Below are 14,442 nucleotides of genomic sequence, written 5' to 3'. Positions count from 1 at the left end.
GACAGATCGAGGAACAAATGCAAATCCGACATCTTACAATGACCATTTCCTTCACCGTTAGAGCAGGCCACATTATCAGAAGCTATGGACTAGTAACTGAGAGGTACAAGTTATAGGAAAGTGAACATTTCTGGAATTTAAATGTTGCAAGAAAGCACTGCAGAAGGATTCATGACGAGGCGGATAAGATGGTGCTGCTCGTACGCAGGACTGAGGTCGGGCCATCGAGACAAATATCGCAGTGACACTCTGCAGTCTGTGTGGGAGCTTAAGAGCCGACATGAGCTCGGAGGAGACTACAAAGGCAGGGATTGGATGCAGACTGTGCTAAAGCTAAGGGTTCTCGCAGAAGGAAGCGACGTCCGAGTGTGGCAGCATCGAGAGTACCAAAGATAATAATTAATATATTTTTTAGTCAGATCCCATGAGTAAAATACATGTCATACATCGTCCTCCACCCAACACAGCCAATCGACAACATTTCACAATCGTGAATTGTTAAATGTTGTGGATTGCTCTCCAATACACCAATGTGCTGTAGCACTAATACACTACCACGTTTGTTCTCGTGTCTTTATGAATTGGCTGTGTTGGGTGGAGGAGGGGTGCATGATAGAGTAAATATTACTTACATGATCTAACCCAAAAATCAATTACCAATCATATTGGTCGTGAAAGCCAATGTGACTTTGATATCTAAACCGAAGTAATTCTTCATGACATCATTCAACCTGTTAAGTGGGCTTGGCCAGGACACGTCGCGAGTGGGGATGATGGGACAATGGGCAAGAGTAATAGTGGAGCAGCAGCCAAGGCATGGAACAAGAGGGCATCGACCAGGAGATGGAAGCGATGAAATCAGTTTATGGACGGATGCTATGTGAATTGTTACATCGCAGGATCGTGAGAGGTGGCGGTGGTGTGGGGAGGCCTTCATCCAGCAGTGGATAGACTTTGGTTGCTTATATTCTGAGCATTCGATATTTTCTACATTTTTGTACAATTGCGCCTTAATGAGTATTGTACTCACTCTTGAGCCTGTATCTCTGCGTCCGTATTATCTACAGTTTTGCTTACAAAACAGATAATTTATTTCTCACTCTTTGTTTTTGTTTGGGTAGTCACGTAGGTAAAAAATTAAAATAAATTTCGGGCGCAACACAAGCGTCCTTCGGGTGGGGACAACTTAGTGAAAGCACCGCTTAAGTGTGTGGACACATCCTGATTTTTTTTTTACCTATGTGACTTTACCGAAAAAACCAAAGAGTATGAATCCTTGCAGTCACGAAAACTTCAAATCTAGAATTTGTTTCTCACCATGCTGTCAGTAATATTTTATTATTGTTAAACTTCACGCAAGAAAGCCTAAATGCATCTCAATATTTGCTAAAAGTGGTGACGAATGCTGCGTTTCCCATCACGCTGAGACCTCACTGCGCATGCAGTGTTCACACAATAACACGTTTTCGCTGTAACGTACTTCCTTTAGGGAATGTTTTTCGCATAATACGGAACACGCAGTGTTGTCACGCGAAACCGGCAGTGCTGTAACGCGAAACGGGCAGTGTTGTAACGCGAAACGGGCAGTGTTGTAACGCTAAACGCGCACTGTTATAGGTGGAACATGCACCATTATCACGTGGAACGCTCACCGCTATAAAGAGGAACGCGCACCACTATAATGTGGAACGCACTTGAGCTGCGCGGCTGAGAAGTGATACAGTGCACGGAATAATACAGTAACACGGCAGCGTGCCTTCAGTTGTTTGTATCCCCATCTCACAGCATCTACGTACATCGTATCTCGCCAAACTTTATACATTATGTATGGGGAAATTGTTTTCGCTTAACGTGTTTGTCACTTAATGTGGCACTTTTCAGGAATGCATCAACCTTGGTAAATGAGGACTTACTGTACAGTAAATTGCCAGTCATTTTCCCGTTGAGCATGGCACCGGCACACAACGACCTACTCTTCTTTGAATGATGCCACGGGATCTTTATTGTTTTATTATTTTTTTGAATAGCCTGGTAAAAGTTAACTTTGAGGAGACGGTACGTATATTATGGTTGATGGGCCCACACTATCACCCAAGTTGGCCAGCCGGATTCGAAGAGGGAGCCGTCTGCATCAAGCAGCGAACGCGCCACCACCGGGCCCTGGGTCGCCGCCCCGTGGAGGTTGAGGTGAACGACGAGATCGAACTTAAAAAGCTAAGATCTAGGACCGCCCCGTAAAAACTCACTACAGCGACCCGCCCTGAAGCACACAGACGGCACCGTCTCGCTCTTTCCCCTTGCCACTTCCCACCTGCAGCGTGAGCGCGTGACATCGATTTTCAAGTTGTTCTTTCATCTTCTCCACCTCAGATAGATCCTCAGTTGCTCGGCGCAGCTGGGAAGATAAATAAAATCAACCATCATTGTTCAAACATTAATCCAATCCACCCACGAGGACGCCCACTATCCCACACATTCTCCGATTGAGGAATGTTCATTGCATGGCAGTCAAAAAAATATTTACTTAATTCTCAGAGCTGGAGGTAGCCAATTTAAATGTGATGGGGTTTTTTTGTCGAGTCATTGGTGACCAGACCGAGACCATCAACTCACTCCACTTGAGAACCCGGTTAAATTATGAGCAACTGAAAGCCAAATTCAAACTCTGGAACTCAGTGGTTCTGGCTCAGCACTCTGACCTCTGAGCAGCCTGGCTATTGTCAAGCAACACAAACTTTACATACTCTTTGGTTCTTTCGGTAAAGTCATGTAGTTAGAAGTAATCGTTTGGTTTATTTTATGTTTATTTCTAACTACGTGACTTTACCTAAACCAAAGAGTATGGATTCCTGCAGTCACGAAAGCTTCAAATCAGCACAAACTTTTTTCCCACTTTGCATAGATTCCTGCACAGGGTATGGTGTGTGCCAGTAACTAGGCTACAGGAAGTAAAAAAAAGGATTGCAGGGATATGGGAAGAAAGTAAGGCTCAGGCAAATTGCTCAAGTTATATGCAATTATTAACAAAGTTCTAGCTTGGGTCAGATTCCAGCCTGGTTTTCGCTCACTAAACTGGGCTTGGAATTATCACAAGGAACTCACCTGCCGCTCCATATCTGGCAATCCGTGCCCTGCGGCGGAGTCCTGCGTCTCTTTATTCATCAGCTGTGAATGACAAAAACAGCAACAATTTCACAATGTGATCCAACAGCTCACCTCTGGCTCTAAAGCCCCAGTGTCCAGACATTTCGGTTTTGCGTTGCCAGAACGTCCGAGCATGGACAGGGAACACTCAGATGGGAGGGGGATTAGAGAAGGTGGACATCCGAGCACCTCTGGGCCGCCCAAACGTCGCTGCAAGTCCCATCCACCTGGAGTTAATAGGGACTGTGACCACTGTGTTGAGTGTCAATTACATCATATAATGTTCCTGTAGCAAGCGGTAGACTTTAGTGGTGAAGCCAGACATTCAGGTAGAACCCCAATATACGTTAATTCGATTTATTATGATTCGTTATTACATTAGTAATAAAAAACAGGTTTTCTAAATTATATATTTTTTGGTGTAAACAATATAAATACCGATAGTAAATGCACGCCATGTCCCTTGTCTGTGCGTGAACTTTAAATGGTTCCAGGCCGTTAGGATGGCTGCCACATTTTGTAACATCGCCCACTCTTTGTTTATAGGCGGTGTCGTCGTTCACACTAATGCTGCTGTACGTTCCACCACGGTTCGTCTGCTCCTCCTGGCCCTCCCTCACCCTCCCAGTCAACCCTCCAGCCCTCTCCACCTCACACGACATTCACCACAGTTACTGGTGAGTAAATTACAATGTACAGTATTTGTTTTTAATCACCTGCCTAGTTATTATTCTCCATATTTATTCATTAAAATATCTAAGTTATGTTTAAAAGTGTGACTTTAGTAGGTTCTGGGTAAGAAAATGTGTTATTAGGAGTGCATCTTAGGTTATATAATGGAACCATATGGGAGAATACGTTTGCTACACGGTAGGATTTTTCACTTAACGTTCAGGTTTTCAAAAACGTAACTCAAAACGTATATCGAGGTATGCCCATACTTGTGTAATGACATGAGGGATGTCACTGTATGGTGCCGGCCTGAGTGGGCATACACCCTGTGGGCAAGTGTAGTACCAGCCCTAACGGGGCTTGGTGAGCACTGGATAGTGCGGGCACCACGCATAGCGTGTAGTGGGGGCTCCCACAAGGGGGAGCGGGACAGTGTCAGCCCAAGGGCAGGGTTGCCCCAGGCCATGGCACTCTGGTTGACCCTGCAGACACGTGATCTAGAGTGTCTATAGAGAGGCCCCCAGGTGGGGGGACTAGGGGGTTGATCACGTATCCAGGGAGAGCTCTCGAGAGGGAGCTAGAAGGCTCCAGAAGGCAGGCGGGGCCAAGGGCAGAGCAGCCCCGACCGTAGGGAGATATAAGGCGGGTCCCTGAGAGGGACCAGGCTCGCTGCATTCTACAAGCTGAAGCTCCACGTCCACCAGCTGAAGCCCTACATCTCAAGCTGGAAGCTCTACGTCTACAAGGCAAACACGTGGTCGCGGAACCGAGTAGGGACCCGACCCTTCGTAGCAGTAACTCCTCTATATAGAGTGGATAGTTGAGTGATCACCACCCTAGACTGTATCTGGTGAAGGGCCAGTTACCCCTTGTGTTACGTGTTACAAATAAATGTGTTGCCTCTAAAAGGAACAACGTCTGTGACTCAGTTGGACTCACTACACTTGATAACCACTACACCACGTGGCTACTCACCTTCTCAATTCAATAACAGAGTTCAACGCAATCGAGAAAATATAATTGATTTGTAAAATTGCCACCACATTTTCCATCATGCCTTTTAGGCAACTGACCATTGGGACGCGACATGCACACAGTACCTCCTGGATCGCAGCCATCACCACGTGCTGAACAGACTCTTGCAGGGTCATGATGGTTTGAATGTGCTCTGCAGAAGACACATGGATTGGGAGGTTGGGGACAATATGGACACACACATCTCTATTGACAGTTTGATTTTATCGTATACAACCACTCTGAAAAAACATGAACATCGCTTCTCTCTCGAAGCTCCCATCATCTGGAATTCACTGCCTCCTCCCTCCCTTCGTTGCTTATCAATCGGCATCGGGGCCGTCATTCTGTCTGAATCTCAAGACTTCTCTCTTTTTTAAAATGTATTCTCCCACACCAGTGAAAGTCCTTTTAAAGTTCAATGTGTGCATGAGAAATGTATTCATGAATGAATAAAAATGCCCCCGTGTGTGTGTGAGGAGCGATGTGATTCAGGCCCTTGAAAGCCACATCTACTGCCCGAGTAGATGTGGCTCTCAAGGGCCTGAGTCACATCGCTGCAGACGTAACAAGATCTGAAATCTCTGCAACCCTCAAAAATGCTAAGATGCCAGCTAGCAACATCAGCAAAGATGAGCGTTTTGAATTAGCTCAATTAAAAAAGAGGGATGACATTGTCATCCTCTCAGCCGACAAAGGCAATGCCACTGTCATCATGGACAAAATAGAATACAACAATAAAATTCAAGAACTACTCAACGATGGAAGCTATACAAAAATAAAAAGAGACCCCACCAACAGCCTCGTCATTAAAACCAACAAAATCATTTCTGATTCAACCGCATTAATATCAAACCAAACAGTTCTCGTTGAAACCTTCTGCAGCCAGGCCACCAAGATTATACGGCTTGCCAAAGATACATAAAGATACACCTCTTCGTCCCATTGTCTCTACTATCAAGTCCCCCACCTACAAACTGGCTCGTTTTTTATCTAAAATCCTGCGGCCTTTCACTGGAAAAACCACCTCTGCGGTACTAAACTCTACTGACCTGGTATCGACAATCAAGGGGATTTCCCTGTCCCCAGACGACCTGCTTGTCAGTTTTGATGTGGTTTCCTTATTCACCAAAGTTCCTGTACCTGACACCATCGCAATAATTGAAGACTTGGTTCATCAAGGACTGAATACTGGGGTACCCCCCCTGGTGAGACACTGCTTAACCAATATATACTTCACCTGGAATGGAACTTTCTACAAACAAACTGAGGGCACCCCAATGGGCCCCCCCCTATCTCCGGTTGTAGCCAACGTTTTCATGGAGAAATTTGAGACTGACGCCATCCAGACTGCCACTCTACGCCCGACCTTATGGAAGAGGTACGTAGATGACACTTTTGTCATCTGGCCACATGGCCGGCCTGCTCTAGACCAATTCCTCGACCACATAAATTCCATACACTCAGCCATCAGATTCACCATGGAAGTCGAAAAAGATGGCAAGCTACCCTTTTTGGATGTCCTAATTAAAAGGAGACCTGATGGTTCAATGAGCCACTCTGTCTAAAGGAAAGCCACCCATACGGATGCTTACCTAAAACCGGATTCCCACCACCATCCATCCCAGAAAAATTCCCTCATCAAGACTCTATACCATAGAGCCCAATGCATCTCCGACCAGGAACACATTGCCAGTGAACTCAAACACGTACGCCAAGCCCTTAAGGCTAATGGTTACTCCGACTACACAATCCGCAAAGCCATCACTCCAACCATCAAGAAGGATCCTGTTGAGGAGCCTTTCAAGACCATGACCTTACCCTACATTGCTGGGGTCACAAAAAAGATCTCCAAAATCCTGATAAAACACAAGATCCAGGTCCGATTCAACACAGTACATAAAATCCGTGATCTGGTCCCGTCTGTAAAAGATGTGGTTCCAGACATACAGTACCCTGGCGTCTACAAACTAAGTTGCCTCTGTGGTAGCAGTTACATTGGAGAAACCAAACGACATGTCTCGGACCGCATCCGTGAACATAAAGCAGACTTGAAACATGGTAGGACAAACACCTCAGCCGTGGCAGATCACTGTTACAATTCAGTGGGCTCACATGATATTGACTTCTCCAAGACAGAGGTTCTCTGCAAGCCATCTGGCTACCATGAGAGATTTGTTCATGTGGCGATCCACATATACAAACACAGAGACAATTTCAACCGAGATGATGGATTCTGGCTCAGCAATCATTGGAAGGACGTAATAAACCATTTCGGATCTTAACTGATTGTGTTCACGTTTACGGTGACTTTCAGAACGCGTTCCACTCACTGGCATTGTATTCTCCGCAGGGAATGGATTTTTTGCTCCGCTGCAAGTCTCCTCCCACTACTCGCTCATTTACATATTTCATTGCTTCCTCTTAGTATCTTTCACATGACGGTCAATGGTACAGTTGTTGTATATGTCGGATTATGAAATTTTGATAAAAACAATAAAAATTATTGAAATGCTAAAGAATGCGTAAATCGCATAAATTATGTTAATTTATGTAGTTATATGCATAAATTATGATAATCGCGGAGATAATCATAGTAATTTATGCAAATGCTTGCGATTATGTTAATGTGTGCAGTTATGATAATTAGGCTTAGCTTCGTTATCCAGAGTTGTATCAATCGGGATAAAACGATTATCTTTGATTAAACATTTACCGATTATCTTAGTGTGTTAATGTTATGTTAGGTCTCCAAATTCATATCTCATCGTAGTTAACAGTTCCTATGAATAAGACAGTTTTGCATGGACTGGGAAAGAAGCACTCGAACACTTGGTGTTAAGCAATTTTAATTCTAAACAAACATGACACAGAATAAGAATATGACACTCTAATATGCAAAGGCAAAAATATACGTCAATAGATTCATCGGCAAGATTATGCAATTAACGAAAATAAATGACTCAAACATTTCTTATTCATGTAACTCGACGGCAGCAACTGCTTTGCACGATCAGTTGATATTGAACGCACCACCTTGAAATGGCAACCCTTTTTGAAACACAAAGATAACTTTTTGAAAGTCTTATTCGTGTGCGTGTTGTGTGTGCGTTGTCCCCTTGTAAAATTAATATTTTAAGCAGAGGCAGGGCGCTGTGTCGGAGCTTGTGGGGTGGGGGAGGATACAACCAGTAGCCAGAGAAGTTCCTCTCGCTTGGGCGTGGCCGCAGCGAGCCCGTGCTCTCTCCCTTTCTCCACTGCTGGATTGAGCGGCGTTGGCACAACGCTAGCCGACGTGGTGCGCGATGATTCCGTCGTCGCTGCTGGACGTCTTGTCTGTTCTCACTGGGTGTTGGTCGGTGTGTATCAAACACACGGCGCATTCGATGGCGCTCTCTCTCTTGGTGGCAGCTCCAGGCTTCTCCACTGCTGGATGATTGTTGAGTCGGCACGATGCTCGCCTTCGGCGGTGTGCGATGATATCGTCGTCGCTGCTGGACGTCTTGTCTGTTCTCACTGGGTGTTGGTCGGTGTGTGTGTGTATCAAACACACGGCGCATTCGATGGCGCTCTCTCTCTCTTGGTGGCAGCTCCAGGCTTCTCCACTGCTGGATGATTGTTGAGTCGGCACGACGCTCGGTGACACCCGGGTCGTGCTGCTGCTGTCGCTCTCTCCTTGATCGCTGCCAACTTCACACGGACACTCGCCCTTACTTCAGGCTGTGTTGGCTCAGGCTCTGGACGACGCGGCTGTGCGCGCTCCCCGGCTTGGAGCGCTCTGGCGATGAACGATGGCTCTTGTTGCTCATCCGCTGCTGCTCGTCCTTTTCGATGCTCGCTTGGTCGACGCTTGGCGATTTCCGCCCTTTCTACAGGTTGATCGCTTGTTGTCACTCGTCACTGTCTCTTCTCCGTGCTTTCCTTTGTTCGTGCAGCTGCCAGCTTCACTCGCACTTAACCACACCTCGCCACTTCGTTCTGCGAGAAGCGACACCTGCCATCGGTATCGGCGTTTGCTCCCTCACGACGCTCCGCCAGCCGGAGCACGGCTGAAACCCAGCCTCGACCTAGGCTGAACTCAGACTTCTGCGACTCGAACGACCTCTCCTCGTTCCATCTCTTCTCGAGGCACGACTCGCCCCAGCTCCCTTGCGAGCCCCGTCGCAACGCCGCGTCGCAAGCCGAGTTGCAAGACTGAGCGCGACTCGAACCAGACTGCTCTCAGACTGTCACTCTAACGACCCCTCGTCGTCCCATCTCTCCTCGAGGCATGATCTGCCCCAGCTCCCTTGCGAGCCCCGTCGCAACGCCGCGTCACAAGCCGAGTTGCGAGACCGAGCGCGACTCGAACCAGACTGCTCATTCGTGATGTGCGCTTGTGCTTAAAACTTAAAACGTGAACACCCTCTCCTCTTCTTGGTTCTTTCGGTAAAGTCACGTAGAAGGGAAGTAATAAAATTTTTTTTTTAAAAAAAACGTAATAAAATACGATTCTCACGACGTTTCGGCTACAACGCAAGCAGCCGTCTTCAGGTGAAGAATGAGACACTACCAAGCTAGGAGCTTATATATAAACTGGGTTGGAGGTGGAAGAGCGCCTTAACAGAAGGAATGTGCATATGAAGAGGAATTTAGCATATTCATGGAAAATGCGTAGGAGGTGGGAGTGGGGGTTTCAAAGTCATTATGCCTATGCATTATGCAGGATCAACAGCACCAAGGGGGGGTGCAGGGAGTAGCATTAACAAAGGAAAGGAATGTTAATGATATGTAGCTGCAGATACTAAACAACCACGTAGAAAACTAAAGTATAAACTACATAAAAAACTAAAGTATAAACTGCATAGCACCATCAGTATACTTACTATACTCTACAATAAGCTGAGTTACTAACAGCAAGTAATACATTACAATTCTACGTCGTAAAAATTATATAATATGCTTCCATCTAAACTTTATTCTCTTACATCACACGAGCATATACCGTACTATATACTGCCATAGATAAACCCAACGTTAAATTATATACTGTATTGCTATAAACCACCCTATACCTTATACATTTTAGAAAACTTTAGTTTTCTACGTGGTTGTTTAGTAACTGCAGCTACATATCATTAACATTCCTTTCCTTTGTTAATGCTACTCCCTGCACCCCCCCTTGGTGCTGTTGATCCTGCATAATGCATAGGCATAATGACTTTGAAACCCCCACTCCCACCTCCTACGCATTTACCATGAATATGCTAAATTCCTCTTCATATGCACATTCCTTCTGTTAAGGCGCTCTTCCACCTCCAACCCAGTTTATATATAAGCTCCTAGCTTGGTAGTGTCTCATTCTTCACCTGAAGACGGCTGCTTGCGTTGTAGCCGAAACGTCGTGAGAATTGTATTTTATTATGTTTTTTTTTATTTTTATTATTTTATTACTTCCCTTCTACGTGACTTTACCGAAAGAACCAAGAAGATGAATCCCTGCAGTCACGAAAGCTTTAAATCGACCCTCTCCTCTCTCCGCGTCTCTTGCGAGAGGAAAGCAAACAAGAAAACAGGCGCCCTCGGAATGTCAGCACAGACCCCCCCCTCGCGACCCTTTCTAACCCCCTAAGTATTTATGGGGCCATCTGTTTGTGCCGGACCGTTGCAGACAAAGGTGGCTGAGGAGATTTTTGCAATACATTTATGTGGTCCTGTGTGTTACATTTATTCTTTATATTTCTTATGAGTTCCCTCGGTCTTAGTATATCGTGGTTATTATTCGGTCTATGTTAAATGAATATTCGTAATGATCCTCGTTACATCATTATTTTGAGGCTTTGCCAAGTTTGGTTATGCGTTTGTTTCCAGGGATTGGTGTTTTATTCTGAGTTATATTTTAATGTCCTGAGGTTAAGTGTAACTAAGTTTCCACTTAAGCTTTCTGGAATTTGTATTCTTTAGTTTTTAGGAAGGTCATGTAGATAGAAACATACAATACAAAATAATATATATGCGGTGAATACGAGTAATATGAGGGAATATCTAATAACAAGCCCCTATTGTTTGCTGGTTAATTCTTTTTGTTAAGTTTCTACTTTTCGTTAAGGAAAACGTTAAAGAAAACGCGAGTTGCAACAGCTGTGTTTCTCTGCTCTGCACCTTATCTGTGCATCTCCAGACGTCTTGGGAAGGTTAGGCCATCGACCTTTTGTCCATCTGGATGTCTCTGACCTCTCTGTGCTCTGAAGTCTTGTCGTTTAATGGCCCTCCCCGTTTCACAGATTCCTCGTGTGTTTGTGAGGAGTAATTAAAAAAAAAAAAATATAGATTAAAAAAAACATTTTTTTAAATGATTCTTAATATTAATTTTTGAAAAACAGGGCATAGATACAACAATCCGCCCTTTTGAAAATTATCAGGGGTCGATTTGGCCACTGGCGAATTTTCAAACAAAGTAAATGCCCTTTTTTTTGTTATGAACCCATCAGCCGCCCTCGTGTTTCGGCTGTTACTCCTTACAACGCGCGCGTCGTATCACAATCTTAGCATGGTTACATTTGAAATAAGCAAAGAAAAGAAAACAAAATGTTAAACATCGATACCACATGTTACATCGGTTCTTATCCATCATAAATACTGTAAAAAAAAAAGAAAAAAATATTTTTATTTTTTTAATTTAAAAAATGCAAAAAAAACGTTTTATTAAAAAAACTTTTTTTTTTAGTTCCTGGGAAACGCAAGGTAGCGGTTTCGAACGCATTTATGCGTTACTTTCCTCCTATTGCCTCCTTGCCATATTTTTACCAAGTTATTATCATTTGGTTTGCCACTTCTGGTTTTATGTGGACATGCTGCTTCCCATGCATTGTCCTTCAGACTTGGTTCGTCTATAGCCTTTTCCTGTCCATTAACAATATTCTCATGGAAAGATATTTTAGAGTAATCCTTTACTCTTTCATGCAATCTCCCAACATCATTAACTTGGTTCGTAGTGCTTATCGCTTTGATCTTTCGATCACGGTTTTCAGGTTCGTTTTTGTAATTTCCTCTATCACTCTCTCGCGTCGTGGGAATGTGTGGTGTGAAATTGTGTTGCACATAACCAGAACTCGCGCACACAACCAACTTTGGCACTTTGTTTTCAGTGGCACTTGCACTCTCTGCGATTACAAGCACATTTGCCGAGTCAATGTGTCGATTCAATTTCGTGCCTCGTAATGTTGCCCTTTTGTTTTTACGAGTGTGTTAGATTCCAACACCATTCCCGATATGTCATGAACATTCGTCTCCATTTTAGCACTCTGATCCACGTAATATTTGGTTTCATTGGGATGTTTTCCATTCAAAGGCTCACGCCTGCATTCCTCAGGGCGTGTCTCTGTGTTCCATCTCACTGCACCACCATCGCGCGCTCCTGCGACGTGCTGCACTGTTTTTCCTGTGCGCTCTGGTTGTCCTCTTTGTCTCTGCTGTCTGTTATCCACTGTCCGATCACACTTCAATGCAGTCCTGTCCTTGCATTCGATCTGCGCGTCATTTACGGGAGCAATGCTCGCGTTTCCTACCGCATCGTATGCATTTAACGCTTCCCGATCGTGGCGGTATTTGTCCGCCCTGTCATTTGCAGCCTGCTTGCATTTTCCAATGAGCCCCGGATTTAGTTTCAACTCAGCGGGTGGGGCACGTATGGGCAGCTTGCTCTCAATTACTGTAGGTGGTTCATCACGTATTTGTGCCGCATTTCATGTCTCCGTCAAGCCAAGTTGTTTTTCCTTATTATTTGTTTCTCTATTCCCCCCTGGTATAGCCGGTGGGGAAATCGGTCGGAATTGGACCGATTGTGTTTGACCTCCCATCCTGCGAACCTCCTGAATGTTTGCCTCCGTACCTCCGCAGTCTGTGTGCCACCCTCCCGCTAGATGGTTATCTCGCCATCTGTGTGTGTAATTTTGACCTTGCGTGTGTCGTGGCATGGGGTGCTGATATGGTTCTGCTCTTAACCTCCACCTCCTGCGATTTTCGTACATTTTTGGCCCAGTGCTTCTCCCATTTGGGTGCCACCTTTTTCCTGGATTGTTACTTTGCCATCTGTGTGTATAATTTTGACCTTGCGTATGTCGGGGCATGGGGTGCTGATATGATTCTGCCCTTGGCCTCCACATTCTGCGATTCTCCTGAATGTTCGGCTTTGTGCCGCTCTCATTCGTGTGCCAAACTCTCTCTGGGTTATTTTGCCGTATGTGCGTGCGTGTTCGCTCCTCTCTGCATTGTGGGACTGCTCGGTGATTTTTATTTCTCTCTGAGAGGCTGGGTTCATTATCCCTCTCCCTGTGTTCTGGATCCGAATTATGATTCTTAGCTCTGTATAACCATGCCATGTACGCCTTGCTCTCTATGCGGTGTAAGGAGGCTGTTTCTGGGTTCAAAACCATTCTCACACTTTCTGTAATCTCTGGGCTCAAGGATTGAAAAAACATAATTTTGAACATATGGTCCCCTTCGTGGTACCGATTCACATCGCCTGCGTAATACGCTCTTTTAAATCGGAGGAGGTAATCTCGCGGATCCTGATCCATGCCCTGGGTCATCAATTTTACAGCATAAAACCCCTCAGTGAGTGTCGAATATTCTCCAAACTTCCGAATCACTGCCAGGCTCAGTTGTTCTAAATCATTTCTAACCTTGTATGGTAGCGACTTTACCCATGGTATAGATTCTCCATGTAAACTCCTTTTCAACAGACTCGCTTTCTCATCCCTTCTCCTCAGACCTCTAATCATTGCCTCCTCTTCTACTGTTGCGATGTGTGTGTGTATATCCATGTTCTTGTTGTGTGGGTCAAAATCGGGAATTCTGACGAGAGCTTTGTCCATCAATTTAAGGGTTTTACTGTTGAACGAGTATTCATAAAGTTGGTCGTCGTCAGAGTCATCGGCAGACGAGTTATCATCAGACAAGCTGTCACTTTGATCTGTGCTGTGTCGGGCGTGTTGCCATTTTCCTGCAGTTTTTGCCTCTGCCCTTAGTGAAGCATATCCTGGCGACTTTACTTTAACATTTTGCCTCCCTATAGCTGCGGAGTTGTCAGTCCCACATGTTTTTATTTGCATCTGTATCTCTCCATCCCTTCTCTCGAATTGTGAGTGATTTTCTTTGTCAAGGATATTTTGTTCGATACCCATAATTTTTGTGGGATCTGTCCCTGGACTATGTCCACGTACCCAAGGGTGTGATGTACTGCTACTTTCGTATTTATTCTGTGGCTCAACGTCTGTGAGTTTCGCTGGTGTCGCGAGCACTGATTTCTCCTCCCTCACGAGGGTGTGAGGACATTTTTCCTCGTTTATTAGAGACGATTTCTCTCCCGTTTCCTTTCCGAATTTTTCCTCATTCCACAATCCCTGTCTGTATGCCTGTGTGGGAAGGCATGAGTCCCGTCCTGCCTTCTCTGCATGTTTTGCATCGTGTTCGCCTTCGTTACATTTTATCCAGTCAATTAGTTTCCCTCGGGGTGTGTTCGTGTTATCGATACAGCTCCCTTCCCACATGTCTCTCTGACTGTCCTGCTTTGTAGCAGATCGGTCGGTACGTTTTAATACGAGTTCCCAGTATTCCGCAATCCATTCAAAA

At 45.0% G+C, this 14,442-nt stretch overlaps 1 protein-coding gene across 6 annotated transcripts in view; it reads right to left on the bottom strand.

Annotated features, from left to right (window-relative positions):
* LOC144733390 (protein Hook homolog 3-like) overlaps positions 1-14,442 on the bottom strand; it is an 81,836-nt gene that overhangs the window by 50,127 nt on the left and 17,267 nt on the right. For all 6 annotated transcript variants that reach the window (XM_078615296.1, XM_078615292.1, XM_078615297.1 and 3 more), the window contains exons 6-8: positions 4,917-4,984; positions 3,103-3,165; positions 2,312-2,395 (exon numbers count right to left, since the gene is read on the bottom strand). In XM_078615296.1, coding sequence (XP_078471422.1) covers positions 2,312-2,395; positions 3,103-3,165; positions 4,917-4,984 — 215 coding nt within the window. The remainder of the gene's footprint in view (positions 1-2,311; positions 2,396-3,102; positions 3,166-4,916; positions 4,985-14,442) is intronic.

The sequence above is a fragment of the Lampetra planeri genome, chromosome 46, assembly GCF_965212315.1.
Source record: "Lampetra planeri chromosome 46, kcLamPlan1.2.h2, whole genome shotgun sequence".
Taxonomy (NCBI): domain Eukaryota; kingdom Metazoa; phylum Chordata; class Hyperoartia; order Petromyzontiformes; family Petromyzontidae; genus Lampetra; species Lampetra planeri.
This window is presented reverse-complemented; position numbering and strand designations above follow the sequence as displayed.